This window comes from Lagopus muta, chromosome 4 (assembly GCF_023343835.1).
Source record: "Lagopus muta isolate bLagMut1 chromosome 4, bLagMut1 primary, whole genome shotgun sequence".
Classification (NCBI taxonomy): domain Eukaryota; kingdom Metazoa; phylum Chordata; class Aves; order Galliformes; family Phasianidae; genus Lagopus; species Lagopus muta.
In genome coordinates this window covers 14,091,447-14,112,387 of record NC_064436.1, presented here as the reverse complement: position 1 = coordinate 14,112,387, position 20,941 = coordinate 14,091,447, and the positions used below count along the sequence as shown (strand labels likewise).

The 20,941-nt window shown below is 39.9% G+C and overlaps 1 protein-coding gene across 4 annotated transcripts in view; it reads left to right on the top strand.

Annotated features, from left to right (window-relative positions):
- Window positions 1-20,941, top strand: part of GATB (glutamyl-tRNA amidotransferase subunit B) — an 83,993-nt gene that overhangs the window by 13,042 nt on the left and 50,010 nt on the right. For 3 of the 4 annotated variants that reach the window (XR_007376717.1, XR_007376718.1, XM_048943055.1), the window contains exons 3-11: window positions 2,572-2,685; window positions 5,759-5,957; window positions 6,896-7,018; window positions 10,191-10,304; window positions 11,373-11,457; window positions 11,822-11,866; window positions 13,900-14,089; window positions 20,086-20,219; window positions 20,575-20,653. Coding sequence is in view for 2 of the 4 variants with exons in the window: in XM_048943055.1 (XP_048799012.1) it covers window positions 2,572-2,685; window positions 5,759-5,957; window positions 6,896-7,018; window positions 10,191-10,304; window positions 11,373-11,457; window positions 11,822-11,866; window positions 13,900-14,089; window positions 20,086-20,219; window positions 20,575-20,653 (1,083 nt within the window). In the remaining 2 variants the exon portion in view is untranslated. The remainder of the gene's footprint in view (window positions 1-2,571; window positions 2,686-5,758; window positions 5,958-6,895; window positions 7,019-10,190; window positions 10,305-11,372; window positions 11,458-11,821; window positions 11,867-13,899; window positions 14,090-20,085; window positions 20,220-20,574; window positions 20,654-20,941) is intronic. The other variant, XM_048943056.1, reaches the window with a different exon arrangement.

Below are 20,941 nucleotides of genomic sequence, written 5' to 3'. Positions count from 1 at the left end.
AGTGATACTCACTTCAGATATGGAGCAGTATTAGGTAACTTTTGATTCTTGAGGAGCTAGAGGGTCATCTGACTTTTTTTTTAATTTTTATTAGTTATTTTAGTCAAATGTGGCAGGAGAAGAACATCTCCATGTGGCACAGCAGGAAAGATGAATTTTGCAGTGACTTCTATCACCACAAGAAATGAGTCAATTAAGAAATACCACCAAGTGATACTAATGAATCAGTAATGATCTGTTTACAGTGATGAAGCTACTGTGATTCAATACGTTGGGGAAAGGTATACTTTGCAGGCATTTTTATGCCAGTTCTTCCCCAGAGCCACCGAAGTGATTCACTAGCTTGTAGTGTGGAAGCTTCTTACACATGTAAGCAGTCAGTATACGGGAGTTATTCCTTCCACCCCAGAACTGTATTCTCCTAGCACAACGTGTAAGGTAGGCTTTGTCTTGCTTGAGGCAAAAACTCAAGAGGAAGTGATCAAAGATGATAGCTGTGTTGTAATCATTGTCTGAACTCTGCCAGCAGAACATGCCACAAGGCTCTGATGGACTGCAGTTTAGAGCTCGGGTTTTGTCTTGTTCTCAAATTAGAATCAGTCTCAAGCATTTTGTGGTCAGGAAATGCTGCAAGTTACTGAGCATGAGTTCAGCACTTAGATGCAGTGGTGGTTTGAGTCTCCTCAGTCTTTGTAGAGCCTTAGTGATTTCTGGTTAAAGAGCTGATGGGTGTAGTTGTCTAATTGGTAAAGCTGAATAGTATTATGCCACGAGGCCTTAGAATGAGGGAAATTTGCTTTTTAAGTTAGAAATGTAGTGGTATTTTAAACATTAAACCATTTCAATGGTTAATAAGCACTGTTATAAGCTTTCTTGTAGTATCTTTACTGCTCTGTCTGAAAGCATTTAATTGCTGAAAGCAGGATCATCTACTGTGTGATGAACTGCAGCTCTGATACTGAAACACAGTTTCAGAAGTTAGCTGTTTTGATAACAGTCAGGACTAATTGCATTCATTGTGTTGCACATCCATTTCTAAGGGGGATTGTTCTTTCTTATCTCTTTTAAAACTAGCTCTGTGTCTTTAAAAATCTTTAATGAATAAAATGTGTCCCAGCAGGTAAGGCGTTGTAGTAAGCCATATATAGCTACACTAAAGATCTGGAAGTTACCTTGTTGATGTCTTAAATATTAAATTTCTGGTCTGTGTTAGCAGATTCTGAGCTTCTGTTGTATGAAGAGTTTCTGTGTGATATGGTTTAGTACTAGTGGTGGCAATGGTGATGAGGACATGGTTGGACTGGATGATCTTACAGGTCGTTTCCAACCTTGTGATTCTATGATTCTCTTATTTCTCAGTGGAAGTTTTTTTTTTGTACTGGAGGAGTAAAGCAAATTGATAGCTTTCTGAGGTGAACACCTGGGCAGTGGAAGAAGTACAGTTGCTTAATCTGTTTTCAGAAACCAGTCTGGTAAATTTAAAAAGTAAATATTCTCAAACACACTGAAGAAAATAGTATTTAAGTCTACTATGTCTTGGTGAGTGCAGGTGAAATCAGGTAAATGCCTTTACATCATGTGCCCCTTTAATGCTTATACTTGAAATTGCCTTCTTGGCAGCTCTACAGGGTAGAGTAAGATGGATAAGCTTTTGTTCCTGTTTTTAAAAATCCTGTGTGTGAACATGTCAGAGTTGCATAAAGGCTAACTTGGTCTTTTTTTTCCTCCTTTATCCAGTCTTATCAATTTTTTTTTTTTTAGTTACACCAACTGTTAAATTAATAAGAGCACACTTGAAAAACGCTGTAATTATGAAACATTGCTTGTTAGCACTGTTTGGAGTGAAATTTTCCTTCTGTGGATCCTATGCCTGCTGAGAAGTTAGAAGGATGTAGTTCTGAGAATGATGGATTCATTGTGAGAAGCTGCATTCAGCTGCCTTGTGAAAGCCTTGCTGGGTCTTCAGCTCTAGTGGCATTCCTCAAGAACCTAATGCCGTGACTTCTTGGGTCCTAGAAACCCACACATACACTTGTAGCCATGGGATCAGTTGACATCTCTTTGGTTCTGCTTTAGAGAGCACATACGTGTTTAATTTCATCCTCGTTAAGCACATCTGCATGTGAACTCTCACGAAGTCACTGTGACTTGGTGGTTACAGGCGTTCGGAGGCATTGTAATGAAATGGCAGTGCAGTCCCTAATGCAGATCCACAGTTCTCCCACTATGACATGACAGCTAGTTGCAAGTCTATTACTGCTTTTTATTATTTGCCTTGTTATTTTTGAGCATGCAAGAGTACTGCGGTGATAGCAAAAGCAGCCCCCCAAAACAGTGCACATCGTCTCAGGTGCATGCCAAAATGAAAATGGTGTTTTTTCCAACTTAAAATTTTGCAGATTTGTGGCTACCACAGCTTTAATGATGAGTAGAACTACTCGCTCAGGGAAAGAAGTGTTGTGGTGTCTATAGACAAGCAACACTGAATACATACTTCATGTAAGGCAGTATGTGGGAAGCATTTGTTGCATACTGAGTATCCGAGCAAAACCTTGTGTCCTGTTTCCTCAGGTTCTCAACAGGAGATGTGTAGAAGCAGCCGTCATGACAGGCCTGGCACTCAACTGCACCATAAACAAGAAATCCTTGTTTGACAGAAAACACTATTTCTATGCAGATCTGCCTGTAAGTACGCAGTGTAACCAGTCCCTTTACAGCTGTAGGAAAGGACAAGTCTGGAGTGTGGGTGGTGACAGGAGAAGAATCCTTTCATTCATTCGCTGGTTTTTAGTCAGAGTTCTGCTCACCCCGACAGGATGCCGTGCCGTGCCCTGATGAATAGACAACTGTACCCTGGTGCTCACTGATGGAATACGATTGCTCTGATTGCTGACTCCTTGCTTAGCTGCACGATTCCGGTGGCTTAACATAATTGAATTGGGAGCTGGAGCTGCTTTGCCCCTTAAGTTTTCCATTTCTGGTGTTTAGTACTAATTGTCTGTTGGGATAGAAGCAGTCTGATAATAGTCCTTCTTTGACAGTGAATGTATAACAAACGAGTTTCAGTGGCATAAACATCATGGTGTCTTTTTTGTTTGTGCTTAAGGATCTGAAAATATTTAATTTCCCTTTAAAACTTGCTCAGCCTGTTGTTCCAATAATAAAAAAGAAAGAAGGCAACTGAGGGTTGATTGGTAGCTTATGTGTTTGTTAGAAAGTGTCACTTGAAATGAAATGAGATTTGCTGCATTTGGTGTAGGTATAGAAACAGCAAAATAAAGAAGAGACTTTGTTATTGCAACAGGGTGCGGAAGTGTTTAAATCTTTTTTTCCTCTAATTTTAATAGAAATTTTTCTTTCTAATTTAACTGTTTTTCTTTCTATCAGCTTATTCTGATTTTCAAGAACCTGTCAAAGAGAGGAACGTTAGTTTCACTTAGTCTGATTTGAGGCTGAAGACCTGTTGACTGCATTAGAAGAAAAAAAATCTGCTTGCTTTTTTTTCCTTAATCTGAGAAAGATCAGTCATGTTAGCTTATCTTTTTAAGTGAGGTATCTCAGCCATACAGAGAAGCAGAATAGGAGATTGCTCAGGTCCCAAATAAGCATGTATAGATGTTGTATTATTAACCACATTGTTCTTCCTTCCACTCTTTGTTCTGGCATTAGGAATGCTTTGAAGTTACACAAAAAGCTTTCAAATACACTTGTTTCCCATCTTGGAAAGAAAATGATGTTACAGTTGTCTGAGACCTAGATTTTTGTTCTCTTCTGCGTTGCAAGTCTTTGCTTCCCTTCTGTGAAGTTAACCTGACTGCTCATGTTGTTTCTGGGGATGTCTTTGCTAATATTTGTGAGGCATTAAGAGAGGCCGTTTTGTGGGGGCTCTGTAGGGAGCTACTGGGAATGTGAATTATCACTTAGAATTCTCAGTACTTTGTTCACTTATAAAACTTTGTAAAAACCCATTTCTAGACCTGAAGGAGAAAAAAATGAGATGGTAAAAAATAAGCACAGCTTTCAGAATTCTTTTATGCATCTTTAAGAAACATCACAGGTTTATTTGCATGTTGATGCTTGAATGGATGTTGAGACCTTTGATGTTTCTGCTATTAAAAAGAAAGCAACCTCAAATATTCTTACGATTTCTCCTGCTATCCCTCTTTTGCGTACGCTCCAATTGAAAAAGTTTTGTCCTCCAAAAAAAACATCTGAGTGTGTAAAGGAGGAAAGTAAGATGAAAAAGTGTACAGCATCTTGTGAACAGCCATTGTCTGTGAACATGAATTATAGGAGCCTCTGGTTGAATAAGGATGGAAATTTGGTCAAGGAGATGCTGATTTTATTAGCTTGGAACGCTAGTAATTGAGGTTTTCTAGTGACTCGCTTCTTTAGTTTAAAGCATTGGCAACAAACCACCCGACGTGCTTTTCACAGAGCAGCAGTCCAGTTGGGAACTCTGCAATAAGATGCAGAGTTTAGGCTAATGAGCTGTATAGAGCTGATAAAATAAATCCTGTTCTTAGGGTCTGTTGACAATGGGATTATTGTTACTTGTGAAAATAGGGCTTTGGATAGGAACTGAGATTCTTGTTATTTATTGTCACTCAGCATTTCAGGCTTTAAAAATTCATTTTAATGAGAAGGTTTAGGAGGTGAGAAGAGCTGTATGGTTAGTATAGCCTGCCTACAGTCAATTATTCTATGTTTGGGATTCTTTTTGTGTTGATTATGGCTAGAAGGTCATGCACTTTATTGCATATAGAAGTTGAGCTATTCAGTGTGCCAGGCCATTGTCCTCTTTGCCATTGCACTGTCACCGTCTCTAAATCTTAGGGTGAACCCTTCCTCCTAGCAAAATATGCAAAGGCTTTTCCCAGCTCATTGGCATCTGGCAGAATTCTTTTAGTTCTCACTACTTGGGGCGTAACAGGCTGGCAAGGACTAAGAGACAGGGACCCTGCCTTAATGCAGTACTGGAGCCTGCTGTGTAATTTTACATCAGCGCAGTGATTGCAGTCCCTTGTCAGTAGCAGCCCCATCTCTGGCTGGCAGTCTCCTGTTTGCTGGGAGTCCCGGATGTGAGGTAGCATTTGTTAGCTGTGTGCTTTGCGTGGGGTTGCAGTGTTTAGCTTTTAAATTGCTGCGTTAATGTAACTGAGTTTTGTTGTTTTCTTCGTTTTATCTATTTATTTATTTTCAACACTGCCTCGCTCTCTTCCACTCTAATGAGTAAGTTACTGAACTGGCAGCAAGGGAGATTCAGCCTGATAGGAAGACATGCGATAGTCTCAGCTTTTTGGGTTGAGTACACTCACTTCTTCAGACAAAATTGACCATGATCACAGAACCACGAGTGTTGAAAAACCTCTTCTGGCCTATTTGCCTCACCAAGGCAGTATCAGTGAAATTTATGTCATTGTTGTCAAGTGGTCATGCAGTTGATTATTGACTGTTTATATGTTAGGATAGTGTTGTATGCTTGCTTGTACTAGGGTGAGCTCTTATGTTTTTTTTCCCAGATCTCACAGTTAATTTGGATTCAGGTCCCGTCTCACAGCTTCCTTCATTCCCAACTAAGCAAAATAACATGTGAATTTGCCTGTTTGCATGTGTTCCTTCCTCTGATATTGGTCATTGTGGAAGATGTTGCAATTTCAGTTTAATGTTCTTAGTCTATAGCACTTGCATGTGAACGTGCTGCTGCTTTCTATAATGTGAATGTTTTATTGGAGTATAAAGTTGATTTTGTTGACAGGCTGGCTATCAAATCACTCAGCAAAGAGTTCCTCTTGCGGTGAATGGGAGTCTGTCATACAGTCTCTGCAAGGATAACAAGATGAGCCAGATGGTGACCAAAACTGTGAGGATTAAACAAATTCAGTTGGAGCAAGACAGTGGGAAAAGTCTCCATGATGATGCAAGGAGCCAGACTCTCATTGACTTGAACAGGGCTGGTAAGCTTGGACTGTGCTGTTATTTTTCTCCTCCTTTCTATATTAAGATTAGTTTTTAGAAGTAAATGAATGACAGAAAACAAGTGAAAAATAAAAACAGCCTGTTATCTCTCTTCTTGAAAATGAAACCACATTACACTTGAAGTAGGGTAATGTTTAATAGGCCTTTCCTTTTGCAGTTGGTTGATGACATTTTGCAACAGCAATTAGTGATCTGTTAGCTTGAGTTGCTCATGCCTGACAGTCCTGTAGGAGCCACTCAGCTGTGTAAGTTCTTGCTACTGTAGGTGGTGTTTAAAAAAAAAAAGTGTATCCTAGAGCATAAATGAATGAAGTCAGTGTATAGGAGTAGCTGCTGGAATTTGATAGACAGTTCTTTTAATTATTAGCTTTGAAAAATATGTAGATTTTATCTTCAAGCCTTGAAACTGTAAACAAAATGAAGCAAGTTAATGCAAAATAAAAGGCTGTGGCCTGGATGGCAAGCCTAATGGGCATCATGCTTCAATGTCCATTGAAGTGAAAGGCTGTGGCTGGTCGTGTTCTTTGAAAGGGATACTGAAACTCAAAACTACTACGTGTTTTTACAGTTCTGCCTGTTCCAAAATTAGTTTAAGAGAAATACGTTCGAGTCTGCAATCAGGCTTTTAATTGGAGTTGCTTCAGAGGAGAGCCAAAGAGGAATGTATGTGCCTGTTCTGCATGTCAGTCAGAGGGTAGACTGCTGTCTGCTGTTTGTCTGCTCATTGAAGAAAAGGAGGAAAATTTTTTATAGCCATCTGTACCTGGGTCCATTGTGACAGTCACTAAATAATACACTTATTTCGTTTTGTTTTGTTCTCAAAAAAAGCCCAAGTGCTTTCACGTGTTTAGCCAGTTATACTCTAATATGCTGAGATCAAAAGCTGTTGTTGGAAATCTATTGTCTTTCCTGATAGGAGTTGGCCTCATGGAGGTTGTCATGGAGCCTGATATGTGCTGTGGGGAAGAAGCAGCTGCAGCAGTCAGAGAGCTTCAGCTTATTCTTCAGACACTTGGGAGCAGCCAGGCAATCATGGCAGGTACAGAGGGGGAAGGGCATGTTCTCTTGTCACCTGTAATTCTCTGCATTTCTGGGAGTTCTGCAGCTTCTGGTTATTTTGCTCTGCAGTTGCTTATAACCCGTAGCCTTTTCTAGCTGTTGTTTTTAAAATCCCCAGAGCCTGCCCTAATGTCTGCTGTGCTTCAGATGTGCTTGTGGGCCTGCTTTCCTCTGCAGAGCTTTGCACTGTTAGATCTTATAGGAAAAACCTAGACAGGAGTGCATGTCCTCAGGGTTCTTCAGGTATTTCTCCCTGTCTGTCCTCATGCTGCTTGTTACAGTGCTGCAGCACATAAGCTATGTGTTAAGGACTAGGTACAGAATACGGAAGCTAGTTCTCTTAGCTCCAACAGAGTAGTAGGAGTATGGATCATCCTCTGAGTTGTCTGTGGAGTCTCGGCTGGCCATAATGTTGATGTAAAAATAGTAAGCTTCCGATGGTGTGTGTGAGATGGAGTAAATGGCAACTTAAAGCAGATATCAGGGTCAATCTAAGAATCAACCAGATCTCAGCTTTTATCATGCTTGATAGTTTCACACACTCACTCTGTCCCTCCCCTTCTAGCATTATGTTCAGTAGGTGTTAACTTGCCTTCTACTAGGGAGATCACTGCTGATCTGGGGGAGCTTGGCAGAACATTGTATTGGTTCATGCTATGCAGCCAGCTTGCAGATATCAGTCTGGGGCATTAGGAGCCAAGGTCCCTAGGCATCCCCAGGCACTTATCTCCACACATCTCACTGATGTTCAGGATTTCTCCCACCTTTCTCTAACCATCTTTCTGAGGTCTCTTTATTTGGAGAATCCCTCATTTTGGCACCAACCCTTTTTTTCTGGAACTCTTGGTAGTTTTTTCCAGTCTAAACAGCACATGTGCACAGCATGTGTTCAGACTCCTGACTAATGGTTCTGTCTCCTGTCTCTTTTTTTTAGTTGGATGATTTGGAACATGCCATTTTTGTGTAGTCCCAATGTTACCAAAATTTGCAACCAACCCATAGTTACAGGTAGCAAACAGGCTTCTGCTCAACAGTTTTAGAAGTGCAGCTTGGGGCATTCATACCTTGCATGTTTATGTGCTGTCTGCTAGTGTTCATAACTTAAGCTGGGTGTTTATTTTGGCTTGAGAAGGATGGCTGCACTGATCTGGCAGCAGAATCAGGCCAAAGTTTAAATGATTGCGTTTCCTAGAGCACTGAGTCAGAGTGATCTGTCCACCAAGGACTAACGAGACCCAAGGAATGACAGCTAGTGATGCAAATTCTAATCTAATGTAGGAGGAAATAATAAATGGTAATCATTATGTGCTTATACAGTGCTTCACCTTGCCCGCTTCTTTGTGAATCTTTGCTCACCAAGTGTTACACACATCAGGAAGGGGCGCAGTTCTTAGTTTTAAACAGCCAGTTGATACAGTTCTTCAAAGGCCTTCATGGGCATTAATGTAAATCATCAGTTGTCACTTCTGTATCTGGTCCAAATATTGCCTCTGGAATTACACAGTTGTATCTTCCACTGCATTGAGATTTCTGATGTTATGAGAAAGACTCCAGTGTAAGGAACCTTTTTTTCCTGCATATAGTCAGCTTTTAAAGTATTTGAATTATCTTTTCTTAGTGGCGTTTTAAGAGCTTTCTACTGTTTTACCTCATCGTAATTACTTGTTTTCAAATAAGGATTTTACGTGCTCATATTTTACTTGTTTTATTTGCGTGTTCTGTGAAGACAAGTTTTATACACTGTTAATTCAGTAGACAATGAAAAGATGATTACACTGGAAAATGAAAACAAGCTGGGCTTAAAGTGGGCTTTAAGGAAAAAATCTTTTCTAAAAAAGAATTTGGGGCCAGGCTCTCCTTTCATTTTTATCTGATTAACTTAGTTATTATGTCCCACTGACACCTACAGCCAAGTGGAAGCAGGCTGTGTCTGAAGTAGAAGCAAGAGCAGGACAAGTATATTCCTGCTCAGTAGCAACTACTTTTACCCCAGAGAGGAAGCACATGCAAAACTTCTCCTGGAAGAGATGCTGGGTCATTCTATAGCCTTTGTCCTTCATTTGTGTTTGGCAAGGACTCTTTGAAGACAGAGGAAATTAATGCACTGTCATCCAGCCTGCTTCTTCAACATGTACCACATGCTCTCCAGTCCATTTTTATTTGTTCACCGCAGTGGATTTTGAGCCATAGACTTTTTCACAGGTTTAAATCTGTGCTACTTTGTGTTTTCTTTAATAGTGCTACTGACTGGAAACATCATTTACTTGTAAATAAACACAAACAGGAAGGCTACAAAAGATCCCTCTGCATATAGGAAGAAATTATGTTTAATTATGATATAACCTCTCCTTTTTGTTAGTTTGTTTTTCCCACCACTTGAATAGCTGTGGCAAACCTTCTCTTAATGGAAGGAATGACTTTAGAGGCAGAAACTTTAAAAAGATAAAAGTCCTGTTTACTTGAGGTTGAGTCATCAGAGATCTCTGAGGACGTTAGCCCATTTTGAACTAGGAGTGTAGGACGTTTTTGTATGTAACTTTGTGTTCAGTTTCAATGTTTGTGGCAGCCAGGGAAATCTGGAGAAGAGAAAAGGCTGTGATTTCTTGAAGAAAAAGAAAATTACGAAAAATCCACAGCTTCTGACACTTTGTCCTTAGGCTGTAAATTTCCAAAGGCACCTTAGTGAAAACTGTTCAACGTAACTAAGTTCTTGCATTCCTCAACAGAGTAGTATATATACACCAAATTGTAATTCCAAAATGTGTCTCTGTGTGGTTTTCACAGGAATGGAAGCTCACAGTGCACTGCTTTAAGTCGCTTGTCTAATTCTGCCCTTTTTTTTAAGGGCAGTGAATCAGAAGCTGTTTTTGCTATGTCCTGCACTGTGCCATACAGTTTTATCAGAAGAATTATGAACAGTAATACCAAAAGTAAAAAGGTTGAATTCTCAGAGAAATTTCAATGATTGGAGGCAGAAGCTTGAAATGGAATCATAACAGAAAGCTGTTATGAGCAGGTTGTTACTCATTTCTCAGAGTGTGGAAGCTTGCTATTAATGCTCTGCACAGAACATGAAGTTTATTAATGCATGCCAGGGTTTTTACTCTAGTTTACAGGGTGGACTATTTTGTTGATTAAGTTTCCTTTTACAGAGGGTCAGCTGAGAGTGGATGCCAATATTTCTGTGCATCACCCTGGAGAGCCTTACGGAGTAAGAACCGAAGTGAAGAATATCAATAGCTTAAGATTCCTGGCAAAAGCAATAGGTAAATGGTTTTTTTGTTGGTTTCTTTGTTACTGGAGCACTGTTGGATACTTGGGAATTCTCAGTAAAATTGGTGTCTGAGTACATTGGTTGGCTTTAAATGCCCTGACTAGCTTTATATGGGTGTCCCATCCATGCATGTTCCCCCTAGCCTTCAAGCCTTTAAGACTTTGCCTGACCTAGTCACAGATGTGTGAGTTTCCAGTGCTGCCTCCTGATGAACCTTGGACCTGTGCTGTAGCCTTATTTCCAGTCCATGGTCTGGCCTTTGCTGCTGTGGTCTGACTGAACTCCCTGGGTGCACCCTGGACCCAGTTCACACCCTCACCTTGTCTGAGACTATCAGACAAGTCCTGCTAGTAGCACGTGCATCTGTCCACATTGCTCAGACATGCAAGGGGATTTCCTGTGCTGTGGTGGTCCTTGGCTCTAGGCTTGTCCCACCTTTTGGAGCAGCCCTGTTTTTGCTGCTCCCTGACAGAAGGAATCTTAGTTAGGAATACTCTGGGGATAGCAGTCACGTTAGTCTGTAGGTTTAACTTTTATTCCTCTGCCTGTAAGAAGATCCAAACAGGTGATTCAGGGCTTTGTTTGGCTCTGAGATATGTTAGCAGTGGCTCTTTGTCCTTCAGTGCAGGTGATTGCTTTCCACCATGTACAGTAAATTGCATGCGTGAAGTTCACATGCAAGTTGGATACGAGCAAGAAAGGATGATCATTACATCTCCAAAATATAACTGGCAAGGAGAATGTGAGAATTCTTGTTCCGTATACTCCACTAAGGGAAAGAAAGGTCACTAGAAATGTATGGCCTGTCTGCAGTGCCTGGGAGAAAATGCTTTCTATTGAAAGCAAAGAAGATGAGGAAAACATGCAAAGAAAGAAACAGTGCTGGAGAGAAAGACAGTGACTAATAATTCTGCCTGCATCTACTGCTGTTGATTTTTATTAAGGTTAAAACAACTGACTTTAACATTATTGCACAGCAGTGGAAAATGAAATAGTGGAGTGTACAAAAGCTAATAGTGCAGTATAGTAAGCTTATTCTTTTTTCTCATGTTTCTGCCAGACTATGAAATACAGAGGCAAATTAAAGAACTTGAAAATGGAGGAACAGTTCTGAATGAAACAAGAGCATTTGATTCTAAGCTTGGGTGAGTTCTTATTTTGGAGAAATATCAGTAGTAACAGCTTTAGAGTGCTAGGGGATGCCTAGTGACCAGATCGGGGGAGATAACCTTATATCGCTCAACTTGTGTCTTCTAAAGCTAATGATCACAAGCATGCTCTCTTCAGTGGTAGAAACTTGTTCTTGAAGTTGAGGCTTTTTCTCAGCAGTTTGTGTGCTACCTCAAGCAGCGTCTGGGTGAAAGTGACTGCCCTTGTACATACACACTTGCTCTGGAGTGGCTTTAAGGCACTCTTCAGATCCTCATGAGGCGAGGCTTATGTTTTCTTTTTGTTGGGAATCCAGTGGTGTACCTCTTCTCGTATCTGACTTGTTTTGTTTTATTTCAGGTGCACTGTACCAATGAGAGACAAAGAGGGGAAGCAAGATTATCGGTATTTTTTTTTTTTTAATGAAGTTAACTTTTCAAGAACTGAAAACTTATTACATATATCATATGTAGTCAGTGTAAAAAGCTTGTGAAGTTGGTGTAATGCGTGGGGAAACTTTCCTTCCAGCGGGAAGAAACCTATCAGAATCAATATCAGTCTGAGAAGTTCACATCTAGATTACATAGGATTGGATTTAGCAGTAATGAGACACAAAAGCCTTTGCTAAGCACTGATCTGGAGTATTTCAGCTCAAAGTGGGTGATTTGAAGGTTTGCTTTTTGGCCGGTGCGCACATATCGTTAAGAAGGTCTGATGTTAAATGCAAGAATATTCTGAGATGATCACTGTTCCTGCTTTAAATGTGTTTTGAGAGAAATGATTCTCATATAGCAGGCCCTGCCTCTTCATGCTGAAATTCTGTGGTCATACACTCTGTTTGAAAATCCTAACCACTGTTGAGGAGCATCAGGATTCATAGGCAGATTTGTACCTTAAGATCTACGTAGACCTACTGAAGTTGTTACCCAACTAAATATTTACTGCCTTCCCCTGATGTAAGATGGCAGTCATTACAGTCAATTGCTAAAGATTTGTGAGAACAGTCTATAATCTGCTCTCAGGAAAGTCAAACATACACAGCCATACACAATCAACCAAGGAAAATCCATCTGGAGGGCAAGAGAACAAGGTATAACTGTCAGGAAGCAGTGCTGCTGGGAATAAATGTTCAGAATAAAGGGTCAGTGCTGCAAATCAACAGCGTATCTGCGAGTGCTCTTGTACAAGAGGTAATCTAAGTGGTGTCTGGATGGGATGGGGCATAAGAGTGCAGCTCAGTGACGGTTCAGGTCTCTGAGCTCCTCTTCTACTGCTCTTTGCATGCCTCCATCATCCTATGGTTAGAGACACCTATCTGCTGAGCAACTTAGTTGTTTCCTGGCTTTTTATCTCAGGTTCAATCTTCCTGTTACTCCCAGAGATCATTTCCCAGTTGGAGAATTGCAGCTCTGCAGAACTTTGAGAGCCTCTCAGTTCTGTGTTCCTGCTAACTGTACATACACGCTTACTGATGCAGAGCAAGTATTTTGAAAATAGTCCACAAACTTCGTTTGAATCTGCTTTTCCAAATAGCAATTGTAGAAATGCAGCAGGAAAGACAGTAGTCGTTTTATGAATTTCTTAATGTGGTAGTTGCTGACTTATTTAACAAGGCTAATTGGAACAAATGTAGAAGAAAAGTTAGGCAAACCTGTGCAAAACTGGCTAGTCTAAGATACTTCAAATGAAGACCAGAGAGATTATTACTGGTGCTTAGATTATGATCAGTATTAATCTGTTTACTCAGACTTTTTGGTAAATTACTGTTTGGATGTTATGCATCAGACTTAAGATCTGTGTTTAGACAGATTTGAAATAAAAATTACAGAGGGTGTTTCATATCCCTTGTCATGAAATTTTTTGAACCCTTCATTTGATCAGGCAAAAGTGAGGTTTCTGCTTCAACTGCAGAGTTATTGCAGTGGTCTGAATTGGCCTTGTCTATAAGCGAGCTTTTTGTTCTGTGGAGACACCCTGATGAGTGCAGTAACTTTGCTTTTAGCACAGCGTGGGATTTCATCAAGGTTTTCAGGCCCGCACGGAAAAGGTCGCAGCCTGCCCGGATGGCTTCTGGTGGCTGGCTGTCAATCTGGGTTTCTCCCTGCCAGTACACTCCTATTTTTGTTTAGATCTGTAGTTTATGCTTGATGTCAAAAGAAATAAGTTTTTTTCCGTAACTATTGTTTTTATTGCTTCTCTTAATATAAAAAATCCATTTCTATCTCTGACTTTGACAAGTAGTTGCAAATACTTAGGGGAATAGGGACTTTGCAACAGCTGATGAACCGACCTCTGACATCCCGTCATGACTTTATAATATTTTATGAAAGACAACAATGTAATTTCCAAGTCAGCATAAAGATATCGTATGTATTTTCTTCTTTTTTGTTTAGCTTTTGACTGACAATATTTCTGAACAAGTTATTCTTCATCTCTAGGTTTATGCCGGAGCCAAATCTTCCCCCATTGATTCTATACGATGCTAAGTCTTTGCCAGCTAATGTGAACCATCAGCAAGTGGTAAATATCGATTGGATTCATGAGAGACTTCCTGACCTTCCCAGTGTGAAGAGAGCAAAGCTTGTTGAACTGTATGGGATTCTTCCTGAACACAGCTTCACCTTAGTGGTAGGTCTATTGATCAAGTGCGGAAATAAACGTAGCAACTCCAAAAGTTGGACTGCATTCAAAAACGTACAAATGTTATTAACCAGCTATCAGTTCTCCTGAGTCTTTTTATTTGGAAAAAAATCTCCATTTGTTGCCTACTTCTATACCCTGAAACCGCACGTATACATTAGTGGGGGGAAAAAAGAAACCTTGCACTGTGTGCCTAGAAGAAGCATTGCTCATACAAGGTGCAGTCAGATAACTATTACTTTATATCGATCTTGTTTGTCTACACATGGACAAACTAGTGACTGACTGCAACAGATGTACGACTTCCTGCTGGCAAATCCCTGCCTGCAAGTGCTTATTCTTCTTATCTCTGGGTGTGGGTTTGATATGAGGATGGGCACATTTTCGTTATTGAACAAATTAATAAGCATACTTTCCTGACTGCAGAAGGAAAACACATGGTCTAAATCTCTTAGCTTCACATGCTATAGTTGATCTGGTCTCCTTTTTGTTTTTGTTTTTAAACAAAAAAAGTCATTAACAGGTAATTACTCAAAATGGCTGTACAGTATTAGCTTTGACCTCACAGTGCAATTTACCTAGGACAGATTGAGAAGAGAGTATCAGGGGAGAAGAAAAAAAAAAAGGGATATGGCAAATGTGAGTGTAAACAAGGAAATGACAGCAAAATCTCCTAACTTTTCAAATTATTCTAAGGACTTCGGTTATCTCAAATGCTAACTGAATCATCTTGGTTCCCCAGTGATACCTGGGGGGCGTTAAGCTACCCACGCTTAGACATTTCAGATAGCTAGCTAAGCTAGGTTGGTGTCCTGCCTTGGTTACCTCTGTGGTTAGTAGAGATAGAAGGAAAAGGACTTCTTCATTGTAAGACTCCAGGTGGAACCATAAGTACTTCAAATTGCCCTCTGGAGTTCCTTTACATTGACTGTAAATGCAGGTAGAGCAGTACACCTAACTTAACTACCTAATATCCCTCCTTTGTGTGTCTTTGATACACTTGTAATGTGCACACTGTGTGTATTTTAACACTTGTACAGAAGTTGGTTCTACAGAAAACAAAAAATGGTACTGAATTTTGAAGTAAGCTGTTAGGAAAGCTGCTTTTGGGCCAGTGTGCCATTTTAGTGTGTTACAGATCTTCTGTTTGGTGGGCAAACGTGTTGTAAGTCTTACTGAAGTCACGAGGCTGCAGTGACAGCACTGAGAGGTGTCAGTGGTATCTTAGCTTTCTATTTCAATGTATAAGTTGCAAAATGTAATCAAGCAGACAGTATTCCAGTTCATGTGTGCGTTTTTTCTCATCAGCACATTTCTCACAAGTTAGCTCAGGAGAGCAGACAGGACAGATTCTGCACAATTTTTTCTTGGCTTTTTTTTTTTCTTTATAGTTCTCCCTAGTGGGGTGGGTTGTCTTTGGCCAGTGGTGACGCACCACACAGTTGTTTGCTCATTCCTTCCACCAGTGTGATGAAGGAGAGAATAAGAACAGCAGAAGCAAGAGAACTTACAGGTTGAGATACAAGCAACACTTCTTTAAGTGTACAAAGGAAGAAGGAAGAAAAAAAACCAAAAAAAAAAAACCAGAAGTGTTGCAAAGGCTGCAACTCATCACATTCTGCAGGAGCCTGGTGCCCAGCCAGTCTTTAACTACTTCTGCCCTCAGTTTTTCTTGCTGAGTACAACATTGTAAGGCATGCAGTTTCTCCTTACTCAATTTGGATTTGCTGTTCTAAACCAATCCTGGCCTCTTCACTGTGGGAGTAGAGTGGAGAAAAAGAAAAAACCTTTATGCTCTATAGGTTCTGCTCAGCAGCGGCCAAAACACTGATGTTATCAGCACTGTTTTGGTCACAAATTCAAAACACAGCACCCTATGGCCTGCTATGAAGAAAATCAAACTTCATCCCAGCTGTGCTCAATACATCCTCTGCTATCACTTGGTGTCAACCTACTTCTTAGCCTGCTTCAATCTTGATAGTATCGACGGCTTCTGCTGTGTGGTTCTGTCATCTCTATGAACTAGCGCTGTGTATTTGCCTCCTCAGTTCCTACTTCCTTCCAAGAGCTCTCTGAAATCTTCTAGTGCCTTTTCTTTTTCTCTTTTAACTTGTTCCTTTCTGTGGTGTGTAAGATAATTAATGAGCTTCAAGCTGAAATTTGAGATACAGCTTGTAATAAGGTAATGCATCCATTTGAATGCATGAAGTGAGCACTTCTTCATTGTGAGTCTTTTATTGTGCATTAGGATGTCAGCGTGTAAACTCTCCATAAAACTCTCCATGAAAGTTGCTTGCCTGTTCACTGGGAGACTAGTTAACCTTAATTCATCTGCAAATGGTATGTCCTTTGCTGTGTTAAGCTTACATGGGAAGTTACAGAAGATTGCTGATAGGGCCAGATGCACAAATCTAATGAGTATTCTTTCAGGTTAGAGCACCCAGGAGTGCTCATTAAATAAGTGGTGGTGGTAGAGGGATGACTCTAAAATGCAAAATCTTTGCGCCAACTTGTGAAGAGAAAATGTTAAGCCCTAAAGTTACGATAAAACAATATCATACTTCAGAAGTAGTTTCTGAGCTGGCTTCAAGACCTTTATTCTCATACAGAAGAACAGCCTATATATACTGCAGTATCGAGAGTGTAAGACTCCAGCTTTGCCTAATTCCAAGATAGCTAAGATGAAAGAAAAAGGATGTATTGGCATAGATATGAATATGTTGTATTGGTTTCAAAAACCATGCTGAGGTTCAACCAAAAAAAATAGATCAGTTGTCTCAGTGCAGCATTAGGAAGAAAGAATCTGATCACTTTTGAATTCCTTGCCTTTGTACACCTTTATGTTTACTCAGATAAATGTGGCAGTTCTGCTTCAGCTCTCTTCTTCACTGTAACAGTTGGCATTTGTGAATCCTTTGTACAATCAAAATGGGCTACCAGTGGTTTTGGCCATTTTACTTGCATTATACCACCCTCATATACTTCAGTCTGTGGCTGAATTTATGCCACTTTTTAGAACCTAAAGCGTTTTCTAACGAGTCAGAAGGAGAAAGTTTGAGCTGTCTTTGACTGCTCTTCTTTTCTACTTCAATAGGGTAGATTTTCTGCTTTTTTTTCCTTGACAGTCTTGCACATTTTTGCAACAATTGTTACCTCACAGTTGGTTATTGTGGGAACTGCAACAGTGAAAATGGGAAGAAGAAAGCAGAAAAAATGAGATTTGTGAACACTGATACAGTTTTGTCCTTCAGTGCTTTGGGCAGCTATTAGTCTTTAAAGGTGTAGGTTTGCATTACAGACCCAGTGTCCCTGCAGATTATGCCCATGGTTGTCTGTAAAACAATGTATTGTTTGAAACTTGTTTACAAAGCACTTGGAATCGCTCTGCTGTTACATTTTGACATCTCGGTAGAATTAAAAGACTGTGTTAAACCATGTACCAGAAGTAAATTTGAATCTGGTTGAAATATTGGAATGTCATGGTTCCTGCAGTTGAGATTCTGATGAATAAGTTGCAACATATTTGGTGTGTAGTGGGAGACCCAAGTGGGGGCATAATTTATAGTGCCGAAATAAGGAGGCAGAAATACGCAGTCCATACAGACAGCACACAGAAAAATTGTGATGTCAGATTAGTAGAGAAGAAGCTAAATTAATATTTCAGTGAATGGTTTTTTTTTTTTTTATTTTATTTAGGAAGTGAAATGATGGATAGTAGAGCTCAACGTATCAGAGCTGCTCCCTCTGGCAGGTTATTTTTTCCTATAGTTAATGACATTCTTCTGGTTGAAAGTTCTTGAAATACGTTTGGTGGCTGGACGGAATCTAGAATGACAAAAGTTGACCAAAACGCACAACAAATTGAAGTTCAAATAGTACGGTATTTAAGAATTGAAGTAATTCAAGTTATTAGTAACTTTCTATATGGCAAGAAAATAAGGAAAATGTTTAATTTTTGTCAGTCATTTTGATGTTCTGAAGTTCTGCCTTGAACATTTCACTTCTGGTGTTTCCTACTTTTTGGCTACAGCAAATGACAATCGCTTAAAAAAGTAAAAATAATAAAGAACTGCAAAAGAATTTGTCCATTTCTCCGTGCTTAAGAAGCAAGTCTGGGGCTCAGTACGTGGTAGCATACATAAACAAATGTGTCTGAGCATTCCTGGGCTTTTCTCCTCTTGCTGCCTGGAAATCATCTGATGGAAATTGGGAGGCTGGATATGTCTGCCCTTGATTTCTCAAAGGTCTGGCAGAAGCATCAGTGCTGTAACTCTAGCCGGGCTGTTGGTATCCAGCAACCTCAATGTGCCCAGTGTTAGAGGGCTGCTCTCCATCATCTACGTGATACAAGTGTTGGATGTGCTGCATCTGAGCCGTGCAGCCTGCATTCAGACACGTGGCACCTGCAGTCAAAGTTTTTATGCACATGATGTAGCTGGACTGCTCAGCCTAGACTTTGTGAAACCTGCAGTATACATTGAAGTGAAAACAACTGCATTTGTACACACTGGCTTTTTCCTACCTAAATTGTACAAGTGTTTTAATGCAAGGTAATCAGTCATTTAAATAATCAGTGTTTGTGCAAATGAATCATGAGGTGAATTAAGAGGAGTACAATATTTGGTAGTTCATCATCTTAATAATTCCATTGCACACATGCACAGTTCTTAATCTCTACTTTGATAATAACAAAATTTGTTCTTCTAATATATTTAACCTTATTTTTTACATTAGACTACTCAGTGAATGTGTAAAAGCACAGGACAGGAAAGGGTGAGAGTCTGATTTTTATCATAGTAGTTTTATAGCACATCAGCCCACTAATTGAAGTAATTTTTGTTCTGTTTTCCGGAACAGAGAGCAGTAGAGTGTGAACTCCTTAAAAGCAGTATCCAAAGATGTTGGAAGTTTGTTTTGTGAAAGTTACGGAGGGTGGAAAGTCCAAAATTCTGTATTGCTGTGGTGATAAATTTCGTTTAAATACAAAGGCAAAGAAGACTGCTTTGACAGGGCTCAGTTTTCATGGAGAAGTCAGGCTTGGGTTTAGTGTTTGCCTGCTTTCTGTTTTGCGCAGAAGTATTCACAGAGATCTGTCTGCAATTACTGTGTGCTTGGAAGAGGGTTTTGCTGTGATGACAGTATGAGCAGAATAACTCAGTGACTGCTTCTAAACTGCTACCTCTTCAGAGAGCTGCTGAGACCTCCTGTTCATTTATGCCACGCTCTGCAGAAATCTGGTGGCAAGGAGGATTTGGATTCCTCCTGCCACTTAATGTCTCTTCTGCCATCAGTAGAACTAATGAGTTCTGTGCTACAGTTCAAGAACTGCCAGTGCCCTGATATCAAGCAGCACAGTGATCAACAGGCTGTGCACTATCTGTTCTTCCAAAAACAATCTCAGATTTCACTTACAGTATAAATTGAATCCCCTACTATCATACCTTCTGAGCACTTAGGGTGCTGTGCAAAGCCTTGCATAGCTTCTGTGAAAAATCTAGAAACATAAAACCCCTGTTCTTACAGTGTGACCTTACCATATCGTTCAGGGGGTGACTACAAACTAATCTTATTCTGTCAGTCAAAAATAGACAACTTAAGTGATTGCAACATTAAGAGTGAGGGAGGTATCTAAAGGCAATTTCAGGCAAGGTCTCTTCTTAGTAAATGATAACGTGACAGCGTATGGAGCATTATATTTAATGCCATTGTATGTATTTAAAAACAGGACAAAATGAGAAAGGTTCTCTCCAAATATTAATTCTAAGAAAGGCGTAAGAGAGAAAAGATCACTTGATTATTGAAGTTACCTTTATACAGGCTGACATATAAACTGTATGCATGCATGCTAGGCACAAGTTTGTTTACTCCAAAGTCTTGCAGCTTTTTTACTTTCTATAGTTTAGCATACATACTCTGATTCCAATTGTAATTAATAGTGCTTGCTCTTCAGTATCTGTTTAATGAACTTAATTTTTCTTTAATAGAATGAAGATGGATTAATGGACTTCTTTGAAGATGTGGTGAAACAGACCCAGATGAAGCCAAAGAAAGTGATCGGCTGGATTCTGAGTGACCTACTCAGTCATTTAAAACAACATTCCCTTACAGCAAAGGAAAGGTCAGACTTCTCAGTTACAACAGTGGTGAAATAAAATTGCTCCTTTTCTCATGTACCAAGAACAGTATCATGTCACTCTGATGCTGACTTCTGCTTTAGTTATCATCTGTGAGGCAGTGCTGCTTAGGCCTTGACACTGTCATGATTAATGAAGTTAACCAAATGCCTTCCAGAGAAGAGGGCAATGGTGAGGCATAATCAGGCAGTCAAGATGAAAACTGAATATAGTGTATCACGAAAAAAAAACAACCCTAGCTTGTCATGCTAAACTGTGTGACGTTTAGACAAGCAACAGTGGCATAAATCTATTACTTGTCCTCCTCTCTGAGGTAACTCCTGTCCCCCTTTTCCACAGCCCCATCAGTTCTTTTCTCCTTGCTGACCTTCTGAACCTTCTAGAAAATGGAGACATTTCTTCTTCAGCAGCAAAGCAGGTATTTTTTGATATCGTACTTTGAATCTGCTGATGCTTATTTCATCTGCGTTCATGGTGTACCAATGAATTGGTTGCTTTAAATTCGTCAGGGTGCTGATGAAGGATAGATTTTGTATCTATGCTATGTACACTTAATGGATGAAAATGCCTTATGTAGTATAATCCTAGTGATATCTTTGCGTACTTAGCGTAATAAGGGGGCTTTAAGCAACAGTCAGTTAAGCCTGCTTCTGAGCAAAGCAGATGCCAGATCTCAGTCTAGTAGCTTGAGTAACACCTGAGCAAA